The sequence below is a fragment of the Hyla sarda genome, chromosome 3 (genome assembly GCF_029499605.1).
Source record: "Hyla sarda isolate aHylSar1 chromosome 3, aHylSar1.hap1, whole genome shotgun sequence".
NCBI lineage: Eukaryota > Metazoa > Chordata > Amphibia > Anura > Hylidae > Hyla > Hyla sarda.
In genome coordinates, this window is record NC_079191.1 from 18,927,377 (window position 1) to 18,945,065 (window position 17,689).

A 17,689-nucleotide genomic window follows, 5' to 3' on the forward strand; every position below is an offset into this window, starting at 1 on the left:
AAGCCCCATATAGTTGCAGGCCCCTCTTCTCTATGCCCCCACCCCCCATATACATTAGTAGTTAGGCGGCCTGCCCAGACACTCTGCTCCGGGGTTGGGACCGACTGCTATGGCTGGAGCATAACAGTAGGTCCTGAAGAGCACTGAAGCGGATGTGGGCAGTAGTTTAGTATCCCCCTGGTCCCATCAAGGGTGTCACAAACACGGCAGCCATTGCCTACTAACATAGTGACTGCACAAATAAATTTAGTAAACAAAAAACAGTACAAAATCGAGATTTTTTTTTATAAAAAAGACCAGACGGTCTCATAATAAGAAAAAAAAATGGGACATGTGGGTCAGCTTCCTCACCACTTCTGAAAAAACAAAAGGGACACCTATACTTTATAAAATAACACAGAACATAGCCGCAGCAATCCTCCATATATACGAGACCCTGCTGTATATAATGCACTAATACAGCCCGGTGAAATAAAAGACTAAATCATAACTTGACTTCCTCGGAGATTTACTGCATGTCTCACTATGAAATGCTCCATCCAGTGCTGGGTTTGCAGACAATCAGTTCTTTGTTTTCCAGAATTATTTCGGCTGCAATGTCTAGATACAGTCACTTATAAATAATGTGCGAGCGTTAAAAAAAAAAAAAAAGGAAAAAAAATAAAAAGAAAAAGGGAACTTTATACTTTTAATTTTTTTTTTTCGTTTGAACCTGTCGGGAAATAGTGTCACCTCCCTAGTAGAGTTCAGTTCCCGTTGACAGACGCACACGGCTCGGCACGGAGGTGGAATTCACTGTTAACTGTCAAGAGAGAAAAGCTCTGCCGAGAAGCTGCTCTGAATGCCAAGACAATGCACAAACACCGGCGCTGCCAACACGACGTAGTCTTGCGGTGGCTTCTTGTGGACTTATGCTGTGCAGTGCACGTACCTCCCTGGCACATAAGGGACACTTGGCGAAGAATCAACCGGAACCTTTTTTTTTTTTCTATCAGGCCTGGCACAGACATATATAATCCTTTAATTGCACCTTTTTTTGTGTTCAACAAAAGAAACAATTTTTAATTTAGGATACCTCAGGAGGCAGGGTCACATAGAGTCAGACTGAGGGCAACAACGTCATGTGATACAACATGTAAACCTGACCTGGGTGCAAGTCAATAAGGAAATCATCTTTACTATCTTGAGGCGTGGTGGACGTTCAGAAGACGTCATGGTCCATATTTATTACAGAACAAGCTGCATTGGAACCAAAGTGATGGTACGTGTGGATATTATCACCAACTGACCAAAACAGATGACACAGGTATAGGCCAACGCGTGAAATATGGACAAAGGTAAAGGCCAAAGTGGACACAGGTGTAGGCCAAAGTGCGAAAAATGGACACAGGTAAAGGTCAAAGTGGACACAGGTGTAGGCCAACGCGTGAAATATGGACAAAGTTAAAGGCCAAAGTGGACACAGGTGTAGGCCAAAGTGCGAAAAATGGACACAGGTAAAGGTCAAAGTGGACACAGGTGAAGGTCAATCACATTGTCTGAAATAATCTGAACAAAAAAATGTAACATTGTAGCTTGAAGGTTGTCGAATATGAGCTTGTTTCAGACAATTTTTCTTCTCTCTTAAGTGTTCAGGAATTCACAGGATTGGCACTTGTTGAGGTTTGTGAACCATCTACTTCTACCCTACAACAGGCGATGGAAGATAGATGTCAGATGAGTTGGCGCTTTCCAGGTTTGCCATCCACCATATTGGTTTTTTTTCAGGTAATAACTGGGAATGTTCTCTACACTATTGCCTAAGATTATACATACTGTCCAGGGTGGACTGGTTTCATCACTTTTGCCTCGTACAGTGGGGCAAAAAATTATTTATTTACCAACCAATTGTGAAAGTTCTCCAACTTAAAAAGATGAGAGGCTGTAATTTTCATCATAGGTTATAACCTCAACTATGAGAGACAGAATGAGAAAAAAAAATCCATAAAATCACATTGTCTGATTTTTAAAGAATTAATTTGCAAATTATGGTGTAAAATAAGTATTTGGTCACCTACAAACAAGCAAGATTTCTGGCTCTCACAGACCTGTAACTTCTTCTTTAAGAGTCTCCTCTGTCCTCCACTCGTTACCTGTATTAATGGCTCCTGTTTGAACTTGTTATCAGTATAAATGACACCTGTCCACAACCTCAAACAGTCACACTCCAAACTCCACTATGACAAAGAGCTGTTGAAGGACACCAGAAACAAAATTGTAGACCTGCACCAGGCTGGTAAGACTAAATCTGAAATTGACAAGCAGCTTGGTGTGAAGAAATCAACTGTGGGAGCAATTATTAGAAAATGGAAGACATACAAGACCACTGATAATCTCCCTCGATCTGGGGCTCCCCGCAAGATCTCACCCCGTGGTGTCAAAATGATCACAAGAATTGTGAGAAAAAATCCCAGAACCTCACAGGGGGACCTAGTGAATGACCTGCAAAGAGCTGGGGCCAGAGTAACAAAGGATACCATCAATAACACACTACGCCGCGAGGGACTCAAATCATGCAGTGCCAGATGTGTCCCCCTCCTTAAGCCAGTACATGTCCGGGCCTGTCTGAAGTTTGCTAGAGAGCATTTGGATCATCCAGAATAGGATTGGGAGAATGTCATATGGTCAGATGAAACCAAAGTAGAACTTTTGGTAAAAACACAACTCGTTGTGTTTGGAGGAAAAAGAATGCTGAGTTGCATCCAAAGAACACCATACCTACCGTGAAGCATGGGGGTGGAAACATCATGCTTTGGGGCTGTTTTTCTGCTAAGGGACCAGGACAACTGATCCGTGTAAAGGAAAGAATGAATGGGGCCATGTATAGTGAGATTTTGAGTGAAAACCTCCTTCCATCAGCAAGGACATTGAAGATGAAACGTGGCTGGGTCTTTCAGCATGACAATGATTCCAAACACACCGCCCGGGCAACGAAGGAGTGGCTTCGTAAGAAGCATTTCAAGGTCCTAGAGTGGCCTAGCCAGTCTTCAGAATTTAAAACCTTTGGCGGGAGTTGAAAGTCCGTGTTGCCCAGCGACAGCCCCAAAACATCACTGCTCTAGAGGAGATCTGCATGGAGGAATGGGCCAAAATACCAGCAACAGTGTGTGAAAACCTTGTGAAGACTTACAGAAAACGTTTCACCGCTATCATTGTAAACAAAGGGAACATAAAGTATTGAGATGAACTTTTGTTATTGACCAAATACTTATTTTCCACCATAATTTGCAAATACATTCTTTAAAAATCAGACAATGTGAATTTATGGATTTTTTCCCATTATGTTTCTCATAGTTGAGGTTATAACCTATGATGATAATTCCAGGCCTCTCTGTGCAGCCAAATGATTACATAATCTATAGCAGCATGGGGATAATCCCACATATGGGCTAGGCTAAACAAAGTGCATGAGCATAAAAAGGGAAAAATTAAGGGACACATACATCAATATACAGATCACACCAACCAACATGTCTGCCATCCGGAACACAGCATCACAAACCCCTTTGTACGTTTCGCCCCCTGAGGAAGTCATTTTGTGAAACGTACGCATGGTTTGTGATACTGCAATGGGTTTATGTAATTATTTGATTCCTTTTCTTCTATACATTATATATACACTTTTCTTGATGCCACTCTGTGTGTACTTCTGGTACCAGCATCTCCATTTTTCTGTACCTGTGCACTCTTCGTGTTCTTCTTCTCTGTTTTTATGTATGTATCTTGCATGTTATTTATTAGTACTGTGAACAATAAAGTATTCACATTATCTTTAATAGTGACTGGTGTGACATATTTGGGGAAGCATGGTGACAATGTTACTGCAAAGGGCCTTTTTAGTTTATATAGGGGTTCCCACATTGTGATTAGAGATGAGCGAACTTACAGTAAATTCGATTCGTCACGAACTTCTCGGCTCGGCAGTTGACTTTTCCTGCATAAATTAGTTCAGCTTTCCGGTGCTCCGTTGGGCTGGAAAAGGTGGATACAGTCCTAGGAGACTCTTTCCTAGGACTGTATCCACCTTTTCCAGCCCACGGGAGCACCTGAAAGCTGAACTCATTTACGCAGGATAAGTCATCAACTGCCGAGCCGAGAAGTTCGTGACGAATCGAATTTACTGTAAGTTCGCTCATCTCTAATTGTGATGCTATAGTGCTGGATGATGTGCTTTTCTTTCCACCAAACTTGATGATACGTGTGAACCATTTACACAGCCATGACTTTCTTACTATTCATATACAGCAGTGGTCTCCAACCAGCGGACCTCCAGATGTTGCAAAACTACAACTTCCAGCATGCCCGGACAGCCGTTGGCTGAGTTTCCGTGTGTTTTCAATGGGGAGAGGGGAGTAAGTGCCTTCCAGACCCCTCTGGTGATTGTCTCTAGCAAGAATAGGATCGGGCTGTGAAATTCAACATGTCTAATAGGGATCGACCGATTATCGCGATTCTGGACATTATCGGTAGACATGAGCGAACTTACAGTAAATTCGATTCGTCACGAACTTCTCGGCTCGGCAGTTGATGGCTTATCCTGCATAAATTAGTTCAGCCTTCAGGTGCTCCGGTGGGCTGGAAAAGGTGGATACATTTCTAGGAAAGAGTCTCCTAGGACTGTATCCACCTTTTCCAGCCCACCGGAGCACCGGAAAGCTGAACTAATTTACGCAGGATAATACATCAACTGCCGAGCCGAGAAGTTCGTGACGAATCGAATTTACTGTAAGTTCGCTCATCTCTATCGGTATCAGCAATTACCTTGCAGAGAATGGCCCGGTCAGAGACGACCATCGCCGCCGCTGCCCCATTGCCTCCCCCCATCCCCGGTGTTATAATTACCTGTTCCCCGGGGTCCCCGATCCTTCTGGCTCCTGCGCTATTGCTGTGCACTGCGTAATGACGAGTGATGTCCGCAACGTGACGTCACCGTCAGTGCGCACAGTGACAGCGCAGGACGCCGAAGGAGCCAGAAGGATCGCGGACCCCCGGGAACAGGTAATTATAACACCGGGGATGGGGTGAGGCGATGGGGCAGCGGCATGTGGCCAGAGGATGGGGGGGAGGCGATGGGGCAACTGTGGTGGTTAGACTCAGGACAGGCAGGGGGAGAGAAGCGGGCAGCGGTCTCTGGCACTGCAAAAGCCGCTGCAGTTCATTGATTTAAAGCGCCCACTTTAAATCATTGATCTGCAACGGCTTCTGCCCCACCAGGGGGGGGGGGGGGGGGGGAGTTTGAAATAGCAGATAACTTATACTAGAATATCGGTATAAGTTATCTGCTATCGGCCTGAAAGGTGACAGATTATCGGTATCGGCCCTAAAAATAATCGATATCGGTCGATCCCTAATGTCTAATGATTTCTCCCCCAAACAACACCTGCTAAAATTTCCAATCGTAGTGTATGAGGGCCTCAAAGTAACATTCAAATTATTGCCTACATAGTGCAGCATAGGCTATTAGAGAATACCGTAAAGGTTCTTGTGTATGAAGTGCCTACCTGTTTCAACTGATGCAGCAGGAATAAAGTGTGTGCTTCTCTCCCTACAATGCATTTTCCAGGTCATTCCTTAATTACCCTCACTCTCATTTCCCTCTTTTGAGGACAACACCCTCAGACTCTTTCACCCATTTTAACTTAAAGTGGCAATCATCGACTGGCCGCACCCAACCCCAACCCTCACCTCAAAAGTTTATTTTTGCCATTTTGCCATTCCACAGAAATACCTGCACTTATCATGGGCAATTTTAACATCCCCGTTGACACCCTAATCTCCTCATCTGCCTATCGACTTTATCTTTACCCTCCTCCTTTGGCCCTTTACATCTTACTGACTCAGATTTATACCCAACATTCACAGTTTTAAACATGCCCTAAAGCAGGGGTTCTCAACCAGGGGTACGTAAACCCCTAGGGGAACACAAAGATGAATGAACACATGCATTGGCCAGTATTGGTCAGCGCAGAGCGGGGATTGGACACCGTAGTCGCCGCGGCAGCTCACTATATGCGTGATAGAAATGGGGGGAATAATAACACAAGGGGATTAAGATGGAGGGGGAATAATAACACAAGGGGATTAAGATGGAGGGGGAATAATAACACAAGGGGATTAAGATGGAGGGGGGAATAATGGCACAAGGGGATTAAGATGGAGGGGGAATAATAACACAAGGGGATTAAGATGGAGGGGGAATAATAACACAAGGGGATTGAGATGGAGGGGGAATAATGCCACAAGGGGTTTAAAGTATCGCATTAGAAAAGTAAGCACACGCACATTATGAAATTAAGTACTTTTTTTTTATTTATTTTGTCCAAGGGGACCCCTCACATATAAGTTCTGCGCGAACTTACTCTCGAGGGGTACCCACGGATATATTTTCACTCTTTGGGGGTACAGTCGCAAAAAGGTTAAGAACCAATGCCCTAAAGGCACACCTCTTCGGGCAGGCCTATAAAGTTCTCAAATTGGTCTCCCCTATTATCAATTTTCTCCCCCCTCTATCATTCCGCAGGGTCCTCCTACACTCTATGCTCTTTAGACATGTAAAGATCTGCTGATGACTGCCTCATCCCCCTTTATATACACTACCCTTGACGGGACCATTGTATCAATAAAGCACTTTCTGCCTTTTGTCTCAACCTCACTCCTCATAGACTGTAAGCTCTCACGAGCAGGGCCCTCACTCCTCATAGACTGTAAGCTCTCACGAGCAGGGCTCTCACTCCTCATAGACAGTAAGCTATCGCGAGTAGGGCCCTCACTCCTCATAGACAGTAAGCTCTCACGAGCAGGGCCCTCACTCCTCATAGACTGTAAGCTCTCACGAGCAGGGCCCTCACTCCTCATAGACAGTAAGCTATCGCGAGTAGGGCCCTCACTCCTTATAGACAGTAAGCTCTCACGAGCAGGGCCCTCACTCCTCATAGACAGTAAGCTATCGCGAGTAGGGCCCTCACTCCTCATAGACAGTAAGCTCTCACGAGCAGGGCCCTCACTCCTCATAGACAGTAAGCTCTCACGAGCAGGGCCCTCACTCCTCACAGACAGTAAGCTCTCACGAGCAGGGCCCTCACTCCTCACAGACTGTAAGCTCTCACGAGCAGGGCCCTCACTCCTCATAGACTGTAAGCTCTCACGAGTCAGGTCCTCACTCCTCACAGACTGTAAGCTCTCACGAGCAGGGCCCTCACTCCTCAGACTGTCAGCTCTCACGAGCAGGGCCCTCACTCCTCATAGACTGTAAGCTCTCACGAGCAGGGCCCTCACTCCACACAGACTGTAAGCTCTCACGAGCCAGGTCCTCACTCCTCACAGACTGTAAGCTCTCACGCGCAGGGCCCTCACTCCTCACAGACTGTAAGCTCTCACGAGCAGGGCCCTCACTCCACACAGACTGTAAGCTCTCACGAGCCAGGTCCTCACTCCTCACAGACTGTAAGCTCTCGCGAGCAGGGCCCTCACTCCTCATAGACTAAGCTCTCACGAGCCGGGCCCTCACTCCTCACAGACTGTAAGCTCTCGCGAGCAGGGCCCTCACTCCTCATAGACTAAGCTCTCACGAGCTGGGCCCCCACTCCTCACAGACTGTAAGCTCTCACGAGCAGGGCCCTCACTCCTCATAGACTAAGCTCTCACGAGCCGGGCCCCCACTCCTCACAGACTGTAAGCTCTAACGAGCAGGGCCCTCACTCCTCATAGACTGTAAGCTCTAACGAGCTGGGCCCTCACTCCTCATAGACTGTAAGCTCTCACGCGCAGGGCCCTCACTCCTCAGACTGTAAGCTCTCACGAGCCAGGCCCTCACTCCTCACAGACTGTAAGCTCTCACGAGCTGGGCCCTAACTCCTCACAGACTGTAAGCTCTAACGAGCAGGGCCCTTACTCCTCACAGACTGTAAGCTCTAACGAGCAGGGCCCTCACTCCTCAGACTGTAAGCTCTCGCGAGCAGAGCCCTCACTCCTCACAGACTGTAAGCTCTCACGAGCTGGGCCCCCACTCCTCACAGACTGTAAGCTCTCACGAGCAGGGCCCTCACTCCTCATAGACTAAGCTCTCACGAGCCGGGCCCCCACTCCTCACAGACTGTAAGCTCTAACGAGCAGGGCCCTCACTCCTCATAGACTGTAAGCTCTAACGAGCTGGGCCCTCACTCCTCATAGACTGTAAGCTCTCACGCGCAGGGCCCTCACTCCTCAGACTGTAAGCTCTTGCGAGCAGAGCCCTCACTCCTCACAGACTGTAAGCTCTAACGAGCAGGGCCCTCACTCCTCAGACTGTAAGCTCTCGCGAGCAGGGACCTCACTCCTCATAGACTAAGCTCTCACGAGCCGGGCCCTCACTCCTCACAGACTGTAAGCTCTCACGAGCCGGGCCCTCACTCCTCACAGACTGTAAGCTCCCACAAGCAGGGCCCTCACTCCTCACAGACTGTAAGCTCTCGCGAGCAGGATCCTCACTCCTCCTGTTTGAAAATTTAGTGTGTAATATTGTAATGTCTGATACTGTCTTTATTTGTACCATCTAAATCAAAGTGTTGTGGAATCTGTTGCCGCTATATAAACAAATATTAGTCGGTTCCTCATTCCCTAACTAAAGGGAATTTGTGATTGGCACACTTGGAAGATCCCATGTCTCTTCCGATTCAGGGCACAGTGAAAAATCAGATACGGCTTGGTTGCTACAAGCCAGCCAAAACCATAGGGGACTCCTTCCGCAAGCAGAAATCCGCCTCAAATGACAGCCCAATACACTTCTATGGGATTCCCCACTCCCATTCACACTACTGAATTTCTGCTTGCGGAATGCCGCAAGCGGAAATTCAGAAGTGTGAATGGGAGTGCAGAATCCCATAGATATCCCATAAATTCTACCATGTGAATAGACCCTTAGGGATTCTGTGCATAACCAGCAGCTGTCCTATAGGTTTGAGGTAGTTAATATATTAAACATTGCAGTACTATTGCAAAAACTGTATCATTTATTACGATCAGTAATCATTCAGTTCATTGTATCAATAAACAAGTTGACATTATGTAAAAATACAGTCACCGGCAGAATTAAGCAAATTTCCAGTTGGAATCCCCAAATCTGAACCTCAGGCATTGGTGGTTGATTGGTTCTGTCTAGCAAAAAGTAGTTCTGCTTTCCAAGTGCACAGATTCCCTGAAAAAAAACTCAATCAGTTTTTTCCAGGGAATTGGAACACTTGGAAAGCAGAATTTCTTTTTGTAGACAAAACTAATCAACCGCTGATACCCGAGATACAGAATCAGCAATCTGTACTGTATATTCGCTCCTCTCTAGTAACCATTTTGATTAAAGATTGTAATACTTTACTCAACTTCATACAAGAGATGTTGTGTGAAAATTCGGAACCCACAGGCACATGATCGAGAATGTATTGGTTTATGGTGAAACCTCATTGAAAAGTGGTCTTTTATGGCCACTATGTATACTGTACAGTGGACTGAAAATCCATCCTGCGAAATCTGGTCAGGATAAGAGGGTGTTCATCTCAAAGAGGTGGTCTTTTATAGAGGTTTCAGGGTATTTTAATTCATCAGTAATTTAAAAATTGTTCTAATGTCCATCACAATCCAGGTGTAAAGCAGTGAGGTATGTGTAATGTTCTATTCTGGTCTTTCGTGCTTTCTCTTCTTCTTCTTTTTCTTTGGTTGCTCTGTGCCAACATCTTCATCGGGAGTAGAGTTGACATCTTCCATCTGCCTTTCATCGCCCAGCTCTTTTCTCCTCTTGTTTTTCTTCTTCTTCTTCCTTAGGGTCTCATCTTCCTCCTCACGTTCCTCTACTGAGTTTTCTACTAGGATTTTGTCCTTTTTTCTGCTCTTCGATTTTCTTTTTTTCTCCTGATGATCTGTGGTGTCCACTTGGTCTTCATCTTGAAGAGTCTTCTCTACTTCCAGCTCTTCCGGGCAGTGGTCCTCATGATTCTTTCTGTGTTTCTTCTTTTTGGATTTCTTCTTGGTGTCTTCAGAGTAGCCATCCACGCTGTCTTCTGGGCCTTCTTCAACACTTTTGGAGACACTCTCTGTACACTTGGCATAGGATTTCTTAAGAGCTGCCATCCTCTTGGCAAAGTATTCATTTACAGATAGAGAACTTGTCACCGTGTTTCCTGGCTCCACCTCAGTCGCGGGGCTTGGACTTTTATTCTCATTCTCCTCCTCGGGGTCAGAATCGGTTTCTTCCTGCAAAACGACAAACATGTTAATACTGAAAGAAAATTAACACATACATATATTTTTATAACCAGTTGAGTCAATATATTTAGATTACACCTTTTATCCTGTAATGATCTTAAGATTTAGTCAGTGAACCCTGAGAATGCACAATTCTTCAGGTGAAGTCTCTTATCTGCTGCTTGTTCAGAGTCTGCACGGAACATGTTTTGGTGGATTGTCCTGTGGGAAAGTCTTTATATACTTATCTTACAGCTATAAAAAAACAACTAAAATATTAGGGGTGTCATGGTCAAAAAAGCTAATTAAATGGTTTCAATAACTACCAGGTCTCCTCCAAAAGATAGAAAACGCACTCATCAGAAGTCTACAGATGGGTTACTCTGGTTCCCTCTGAAGGAGAGATAATTTGCATAATCTATTCCCACGAAGCACTGCCTGAAAATAAGTCTCCATAAACCACTGAATCATCACAATGAGAATCAGTACCTTCATGAATACCAGGTAAATTGTGACACAGAATCAGTACGGGTAAAGTAATGTACACAGTGACTCCACCAGCAGAATAGTGAGTGCAGTTCTGGAGAATAATACAGGATATAACTCAGGATCAGTACAGGATAAGTAATGTAATGTATGTACACAGTGACCTCACCAGCAGAATAGTGAGTACAGCTCTGGAATATAATACAGGATATAACTCAGGATCAGTACAGGATAAGTAATGTAATGTATGTACACAGTGACCTCACCAGCAGAATAGTGAGTACAGCTCTGGAGTATAATACAGGATATAATTCAGGATCCGTACAGGATAAGTAATGTAATGTATGTACACAGTGACCTCACCAGCAGAATAGTGAGTACAGCTCTGGAGTATACTACAGGATATAACTCAGGATCAGTAGAGGATAAGTAATGTAATGTACACAGTGACCCCACCATAAGAGTAGTGTGAAATTGTGTTCAACAGTTACATACTTTTCACAGCTCAAACAGCTTAAAAATATTCTCCCCACCCAATACACCAATGACATGAAGATTATAATAGTTTACCATTAAAGTGATTATGATAGCACTCTAGCATTATCTGCACAAATATGGAAAATGTTGCATAAGACACAGACGGGTTTCTGCTAGAAATCAGTAATTTTACGTCATGATAATCTCCGATGATGAGCCGCCGGTGCTTATAGGAATAAAGGAAGTTTCAGTTTTGACAGGTTAGAAGCCTTTTATTGAGCAGATACATCAAAGTCAAACTTTGTTATCGTAGTCCCTTGGGAACACATCATTTGGAGGATATGATATATGGCTTGATCGATATACTATTGGCCATATGTCCATTGCAGAGGCGGACAACAAATTAATTTAAGACAAACCCCGCAAACAATGAGAAAAGCACCAGACATCACCTTTCCCAAAAACCCTCGTAATAAAAAAATTAAAATTAAAATTAAAAAATAGGTTCATCCTGAAGTTGAAAAAAACCAAAAACAACATAGTGTCTGAAATGAAGATTCAGAAGACAAGTTTTGCGGCTTAGAAATCGGCAAATGGCATTAATGGAGTTTGACAAGCGGTGACTTGAGAAAACAAAACTATATGAGGAAAACGAAGGCGGACCGGGTAGATGTTGTGTTGAAGCCCAGAAGAAAGTTCACAGGTTGGTTTTCTAAGCTGTGAACACATCTGCACTGTGTTCCATGCCGGTAATCTTGTTTACATACATCTTCTCATTGACTCTTAGGGCGTAGCCTTGTTGTCTTTACAGTTAATCTTCACTGACTTTAAATATATCACCCAGATTTATTCTCTACCAATTAAACCAGGTATTGAAATGTAATCTTGTTATTTTCTCAGACTATATTTCTTACCATACTTTCTGTACAGGAATTATAGGGGAGGCCATCTTGCCTGAGCTGGGGGGGGGGGGGGGGGGATGGAGCTTTGCAGCAATCACATGGGCATAGGAAACTGATTTACTGATATAGAGGAGTATTGAGGGTATTCTCTGTGAGGTCTCGGAGCATGTCCATCCATAGAAGTCAATGAGTCCTCTCCAGACAATCAGTTTCCTATGTCCATATACAAAAGTAAGAGGGTAGGTAGGCAGAGGGCTATCTGTGATCATCACCAATGGTCAGTGGTGTATCCCGTCTTATCTGACTCCAGGTTTATAATTAAATTTGGCTTTAAAGGGGTATGCCGCTGCTCACCGTTTGGAACAAACTGTTCCAAACGCTGGAGCCGATGCCGGGAGCTAGTGACATCATAGCCCCGCCCCCTCATGACGTCACGCTTGCCCCCTCAATGCAAGTCTATGGGAGGGGGCGTGATGCCCCCTCCCATAGACTTGCATTGAGGGGGCAAGACGTGACGTCATGAGAGGGGCGGGGCTATGACGTCACGAGCTCCCGGCACCGGCTCAGTACCGCTTTAAAGTGTTAAACATATATGCTTTTTACATGAAGACTTACACTAATAAATCCATCTGATTTAACCAGAGGGTAAAACATTGAAGACGACTTAAAAGGATAATGGTGAATACTAGACTTTTGCAACTAGTGCCAGGCAGCTACTGCCAAAGCACATAAAATAATGGGATGCATTAAAATACATACAAATTCCAGCACATGACCAGGTCAGTGTTAAGCCTCAATAAGAAACACTATTCACACTACAGTTTTTGCCACTTATGTATAAGTACTGAACAGGAGTAAGCGCAGAGGGTGACCAAAGTAACCATAGTATTAATTGGGAACTATCACTTTAAAGAAATGTTTAACATATTGTTGAGACTTGTCAAAAGTTTTGATCAATAGGGATTTGAGTGTTCAGACCTCGACTGATCTCTAGAACGAGCCAAGAGAAGAGTGTAAGTGTATGAAATTGTCTCAGTCGCCAGCAAAGAGAGCGGGAAGAGAAGAGCTCAGCCGGACACCATTCTCCCCACTCGTTCTAGCGATTGGTCGAGGTCTGACCGATCAAAATTCATCACATATCAAAGAGACAGGTCCACTTTAATCCACATTTTCCTTTCACCAAACCAATGTTGCCCTTCCAACATATAGGATGCTCTGGGCAGAATGTAGCAGAGACTATGCTAAGCACAAGGAATGTTTTTTGGTGACAGAAATGCAGCAGTCAATAAAGAAACATGAATGAGAATAATGTGACCCTATGTAGTACGGAATTTTTTTTTTCTTTTACCCCAAAATGTAGCATTGTTCTTGTGTTGGTGTTTTTGAGGTTGCTTAATGCCTATTGTAGCAAAGCGGCAACTGCCTGTGTGACCTATTTTGCAGTTTTTGAGCACTTTTTAGATTTCGCAGACATATTGATCCTCAGAATATGTCCATTATATTATACATCTGTGTGTTGTAGACCACCTGCCCTTTTCCAGTCAACGTTCTCCACTTGAGCATGTCTTGCCAATCAGCGGGCACTCCCCAGTACCAGAAACCAGCAACACCCATCTCCGTTTACTCTTCTGAATTCCGAATCTGACAGGTTAATGACTGTAACCGACTACTGATATGAAGTAATGCTCCTGTATGAATTCTTCTCGACACAAACACGTCCCTCCTCCCCTGCCCTCTTCTTCTGGCTTTCGCAGACAGGTTTTACACAGAGGCGTTTTGATCCTACAAACAAGAACCCCCGTGGTCACTGACTTTTATGTTGATAAGAAAATTTAATAAGCATGGGCCAGTGCACACGAAGCCAGCAGGGCATGGAGACAGGCAGGATGGTGCCAGCTCTAGGAAACTATTCAGCTGATGGGGGAAGCATTAATCATATTGAGGTCCTGGTCTATGCCAACTCAGTGCCCGACTAACCCTACTGTCTGCTGCGAAGGCTGCCTGCTCACAAATCCATGGAAACTTTATCAGAGACTGGGTTTCCAAGTAGTCCCAACTAATGTTGTGGCCAACTTAATCATTAAACCATCTGAGGAGAAAGCTCTCAGGTAAACGGCAGTGAGCTGTGCAGTAAGGGAGGACAAAGGCAGATGAAAATACCAATGCTACCCCATAAACATGGGACTGTACAGGTCTGTTACTCAATAAGTTCCACTTTATTGCACTTTTTTTTTGTTGTTGTCAGTACAGGTTGAATATTAAACAATTCTGTACTTCAGACACAAGCAAGTTCACCAAAATGTCCTAAACTGGAAAGCAATGAGAGTAATATGAATCCTTCTGAAACCTTGAGGGCCAAGAGGAAGCCCAGTGACCGTCCAGAGAGAAGATGTAGATTTCAGCATGAACAGGACCAAAAAGCCTCAAAATATATACAATATTCATTCCACGCAGAACTGGACAAAAGAAAAGAAACTATCATAATAACACCCAACTTGGTATCCTATTACATATGGGCCTCATAGTTGGGAGCCAGATCAGAGCAAGGGGCTTTTCCATTAAGGACTGATCACTTATCCAAGGGATAAATAAATGTCTGAATGATAAGATCTCCAAGGACTGAGGTCCTATTTCCCCCATTTGACCGAAGCGGCAATCAAGCAGGTGTGCTGCTACTCCTGTCCACTATTTGTTCAATGGTGCAGCAGCGCATGCCCAAATTTCACTCAACTGAAATGGAGAACACAAGACTCCAGTTCTCTTGATCGGTGAATGTTCCAGTGCTGGAGCCCCCAGAGATCAGACACTTATTACCTATCCTGTGGATTAGTGTTATTTGGGGAATTGTGGAAGACCCCGAAGTGTTAAGTGTTTTTGGTAGGAAAATCTTAGGAGTTTCCATTATTGCTATAGACAATAATAGGAATTTATACTTTTAAAAGAAATGTGGCAATTTTTTCCATGTCACCATCTATAACAAAAAATTATTCAAAAAATGTCATTGAAGTTTCAAGACTAGTTAAGTTCTCTTACAGAAGTCAATGAGAGGCTGTTAACAGATCACAAGGAGCAGCTAAGACAACATGGCTGCCCAATAATCATATACAAGAAATACAAAAAAAAAAAAAACATATCTACAATCAGAAATTAAACAGATTGAAAAAAAAGAAAAAGAGAAAAAAACAAAAAACAAAAAAAAACAACCCCTGAAGAATCTGCTGTAATTATGAAACCCGAAAATACAAAAAATTTTTGAATTACAGATTTTTCCCATTCCCCCTAAAAAAAAGAAAATACATTTTTCTATACATTATATGAATATGCTGGACAGGGCAAAGTGGGATCATTTTTCTTTAACCTTTGTTTATACAAGAGGGATTTCTAATTAACCTTGGAGTTTATGGCCTAAGGAGAGGAAGGATACATTTACATACATGCAAATTTTTGTGTGTGAACACTCAACTTTGTCAACAACGAACAATACTGTCATTCTACATCGTTGGCTCTTCTGCTTGTTTACCCTGGGTAGCCATTGTCACAAATCCTTGTCATCGTTCACATCGGAACAACCAAAGCTTTATGTGAACAGACCTTCTGGGCAAAAAAAAAAAGATCTTTCAAACAATTAAGTAGGTTACATCTACGGTCAGCGTTAACCTGGATTACACCGGGACGGTGCTTGAAGATAAAGACGGCATTCATCCTACGAGAGGACAAATCAGGATCTCTCCGCTGCGTCCTAGAAGTAAGAGGAAAGAGCGTTCTGGAACTTTTCCAGGATTGTAAGAGATCCTTGTCACGAAGATTTATAGGACAGGCCTATATTTTTCAGGTGTTATGAAATAGAAATCATCATAATTGAGGATGTATTTCCTTCATAATAAAACAAAACCAGCACATTCAGTCATCGCAACACGTTACATCCCGCTGACCTGAAGATGCCTTCACCAATGACCTTTCACCAATATATTCTCAGCAGTCACATATGACCGGGACAAACAATGTCTGTATCTGATAGAAAGAAGATCTTACATTTACAGCTGAGAAAATCTACAGTAAGATTCACCAAACCCAAATCGAATGAATCTGTCATCAATTCATTTAGTCTTATATAAGTCGGTCAGCTTTCCAAGTGTTCCAATTTCCCAGAGAATTCGAGAATTTTTACATTCAAGACTTCTTATGGGAATCAATGAGTCTAAAGCGCGAGTAGAGTTAGGGAAATTTAAAGTAAGATTCACCAAACCCAAATCTAATAAATCGGTCATCAATTATTTTAGGCTTATAAAAGGCCTTTAGCGTTCCAAGTGTTCCAATTTCATGGAGAAGTCTAGAAGGAGTCTCTTGATTGTCTAATTTGAGACATTTTCGGGAAATCAATGAGTCAATAGTGCCACCGATCAGGACTAGAGTTTGGGAAATTTACATTAAGATTCACCTAACCTAAATCCAATGAATCGGTCATCAATTCATTTAGTCTTACATAAGAGGTTAAGCTTTTCCAGTGTTCCAAATTCCTGGAGAAGACTAGAAGGAGGCTCTTGTTTGTCTAATTTGAAAGTTTTTCAGGAAATCATTGAGTTAAAGGGGTTATCCAGGAAAAACTTTTTTTTATATATCAACTGGCTCCAGAAAATTAAACAGATTTGAAAATTACTTCTATAAAAAAAATCTTCATCCTTTCAGTACTTATGAGCTGCTGAAGTTGAGCTGTACTTTTCTGTCTAACTGCTCTCTGATGACACCTGTCTCGGGAACTGTCCAGAGTAGAAGCAAATCCCCATAGCAAACCTCTTCTACTCTGCGCAGTTCCCGAGACAAGCAGAAATGTCAGCAGAGAGCACTGTTGCCAGACAGAAAAGTCTCAACTCAGCTTCAGCAGCTGATAATTATTGGAAGGATTAAGATATTTTAATAGAAGTAATTTACAAATCTGTTTAACTTTCTTGAGCCAATTGATCTATAAACATTTTTTTTTTCCTGGAATACCCCTTTAATAGCGCCATGGATCATGACTAGAGTGGGGAAAATTGACATTGAGATTCACCAAAAACAAATCTAATGAATCGGTCATCAATTCTTTTAGTCAGCTTTCTAAGTGATCCAAAGGAGGCTCTTGACTCTCTCATTCAATACTTCTTTGGGGAATCAAAGAGTTGGTTCCCAGAAGACATTTTGAATGAGACAGCCAAAAGTCTCCTCTAGACTCTTCCTAGATTTCTCAAAGGAATACGAGTGCATGGAAAGCAGACTTTTACAAGACAAAATGAATTGATGGCCGATTTATTGGTAAATCTTACTATACATTCCCTTAACTCTTGTCATAGTCTATGATGTTACTTAAACATAATTGGGTCTCCTCCCTTGTAGTGTACCAATAGTGCAAAGCAGAATAGACAATTCTAGAATTTCCTCCGCTATTTTCTCTAAATAATTTAATATTATGAATGAATTGATTTTTAATTAAATGTTGAAAATTGCACCAAATAGAAACAAAAAAGTTGGAAAAAAAATTGGAAATTGTAGTGAACTCCCAATAAACAATATGCACGATCAATGAGTCAGAAATCACCCCA

General features: G+C 43.1%; 1 protein-coding gene across 1 annotated transcript in view; it reads right to left on the reverse strand.

Annotated features, from left to right (window-relative positions):
- Positions 1-8,969: 8,969 nt before the first annotated feature.
- PINX1 (PIN2 (TERF1) interacting telomerase inhibitor 1) overlaps positions 8,970-17,689 on the reverse strand; it is a 153,038-nt gene continuing 144,318 nt past the window's right edge. The window contains exon 7 of the mRNA XM_056563837.1: positions 8,970-10,257. Within this exon, the coding sequence (XP_056419812.1) occupies positions 9,679-10,257 (579 nt within the window). The 3' untranslated portion in view covers positions 8,970-9,678. The remainder of the gene's footprint in view (positions 10,258-17,689) is intronic.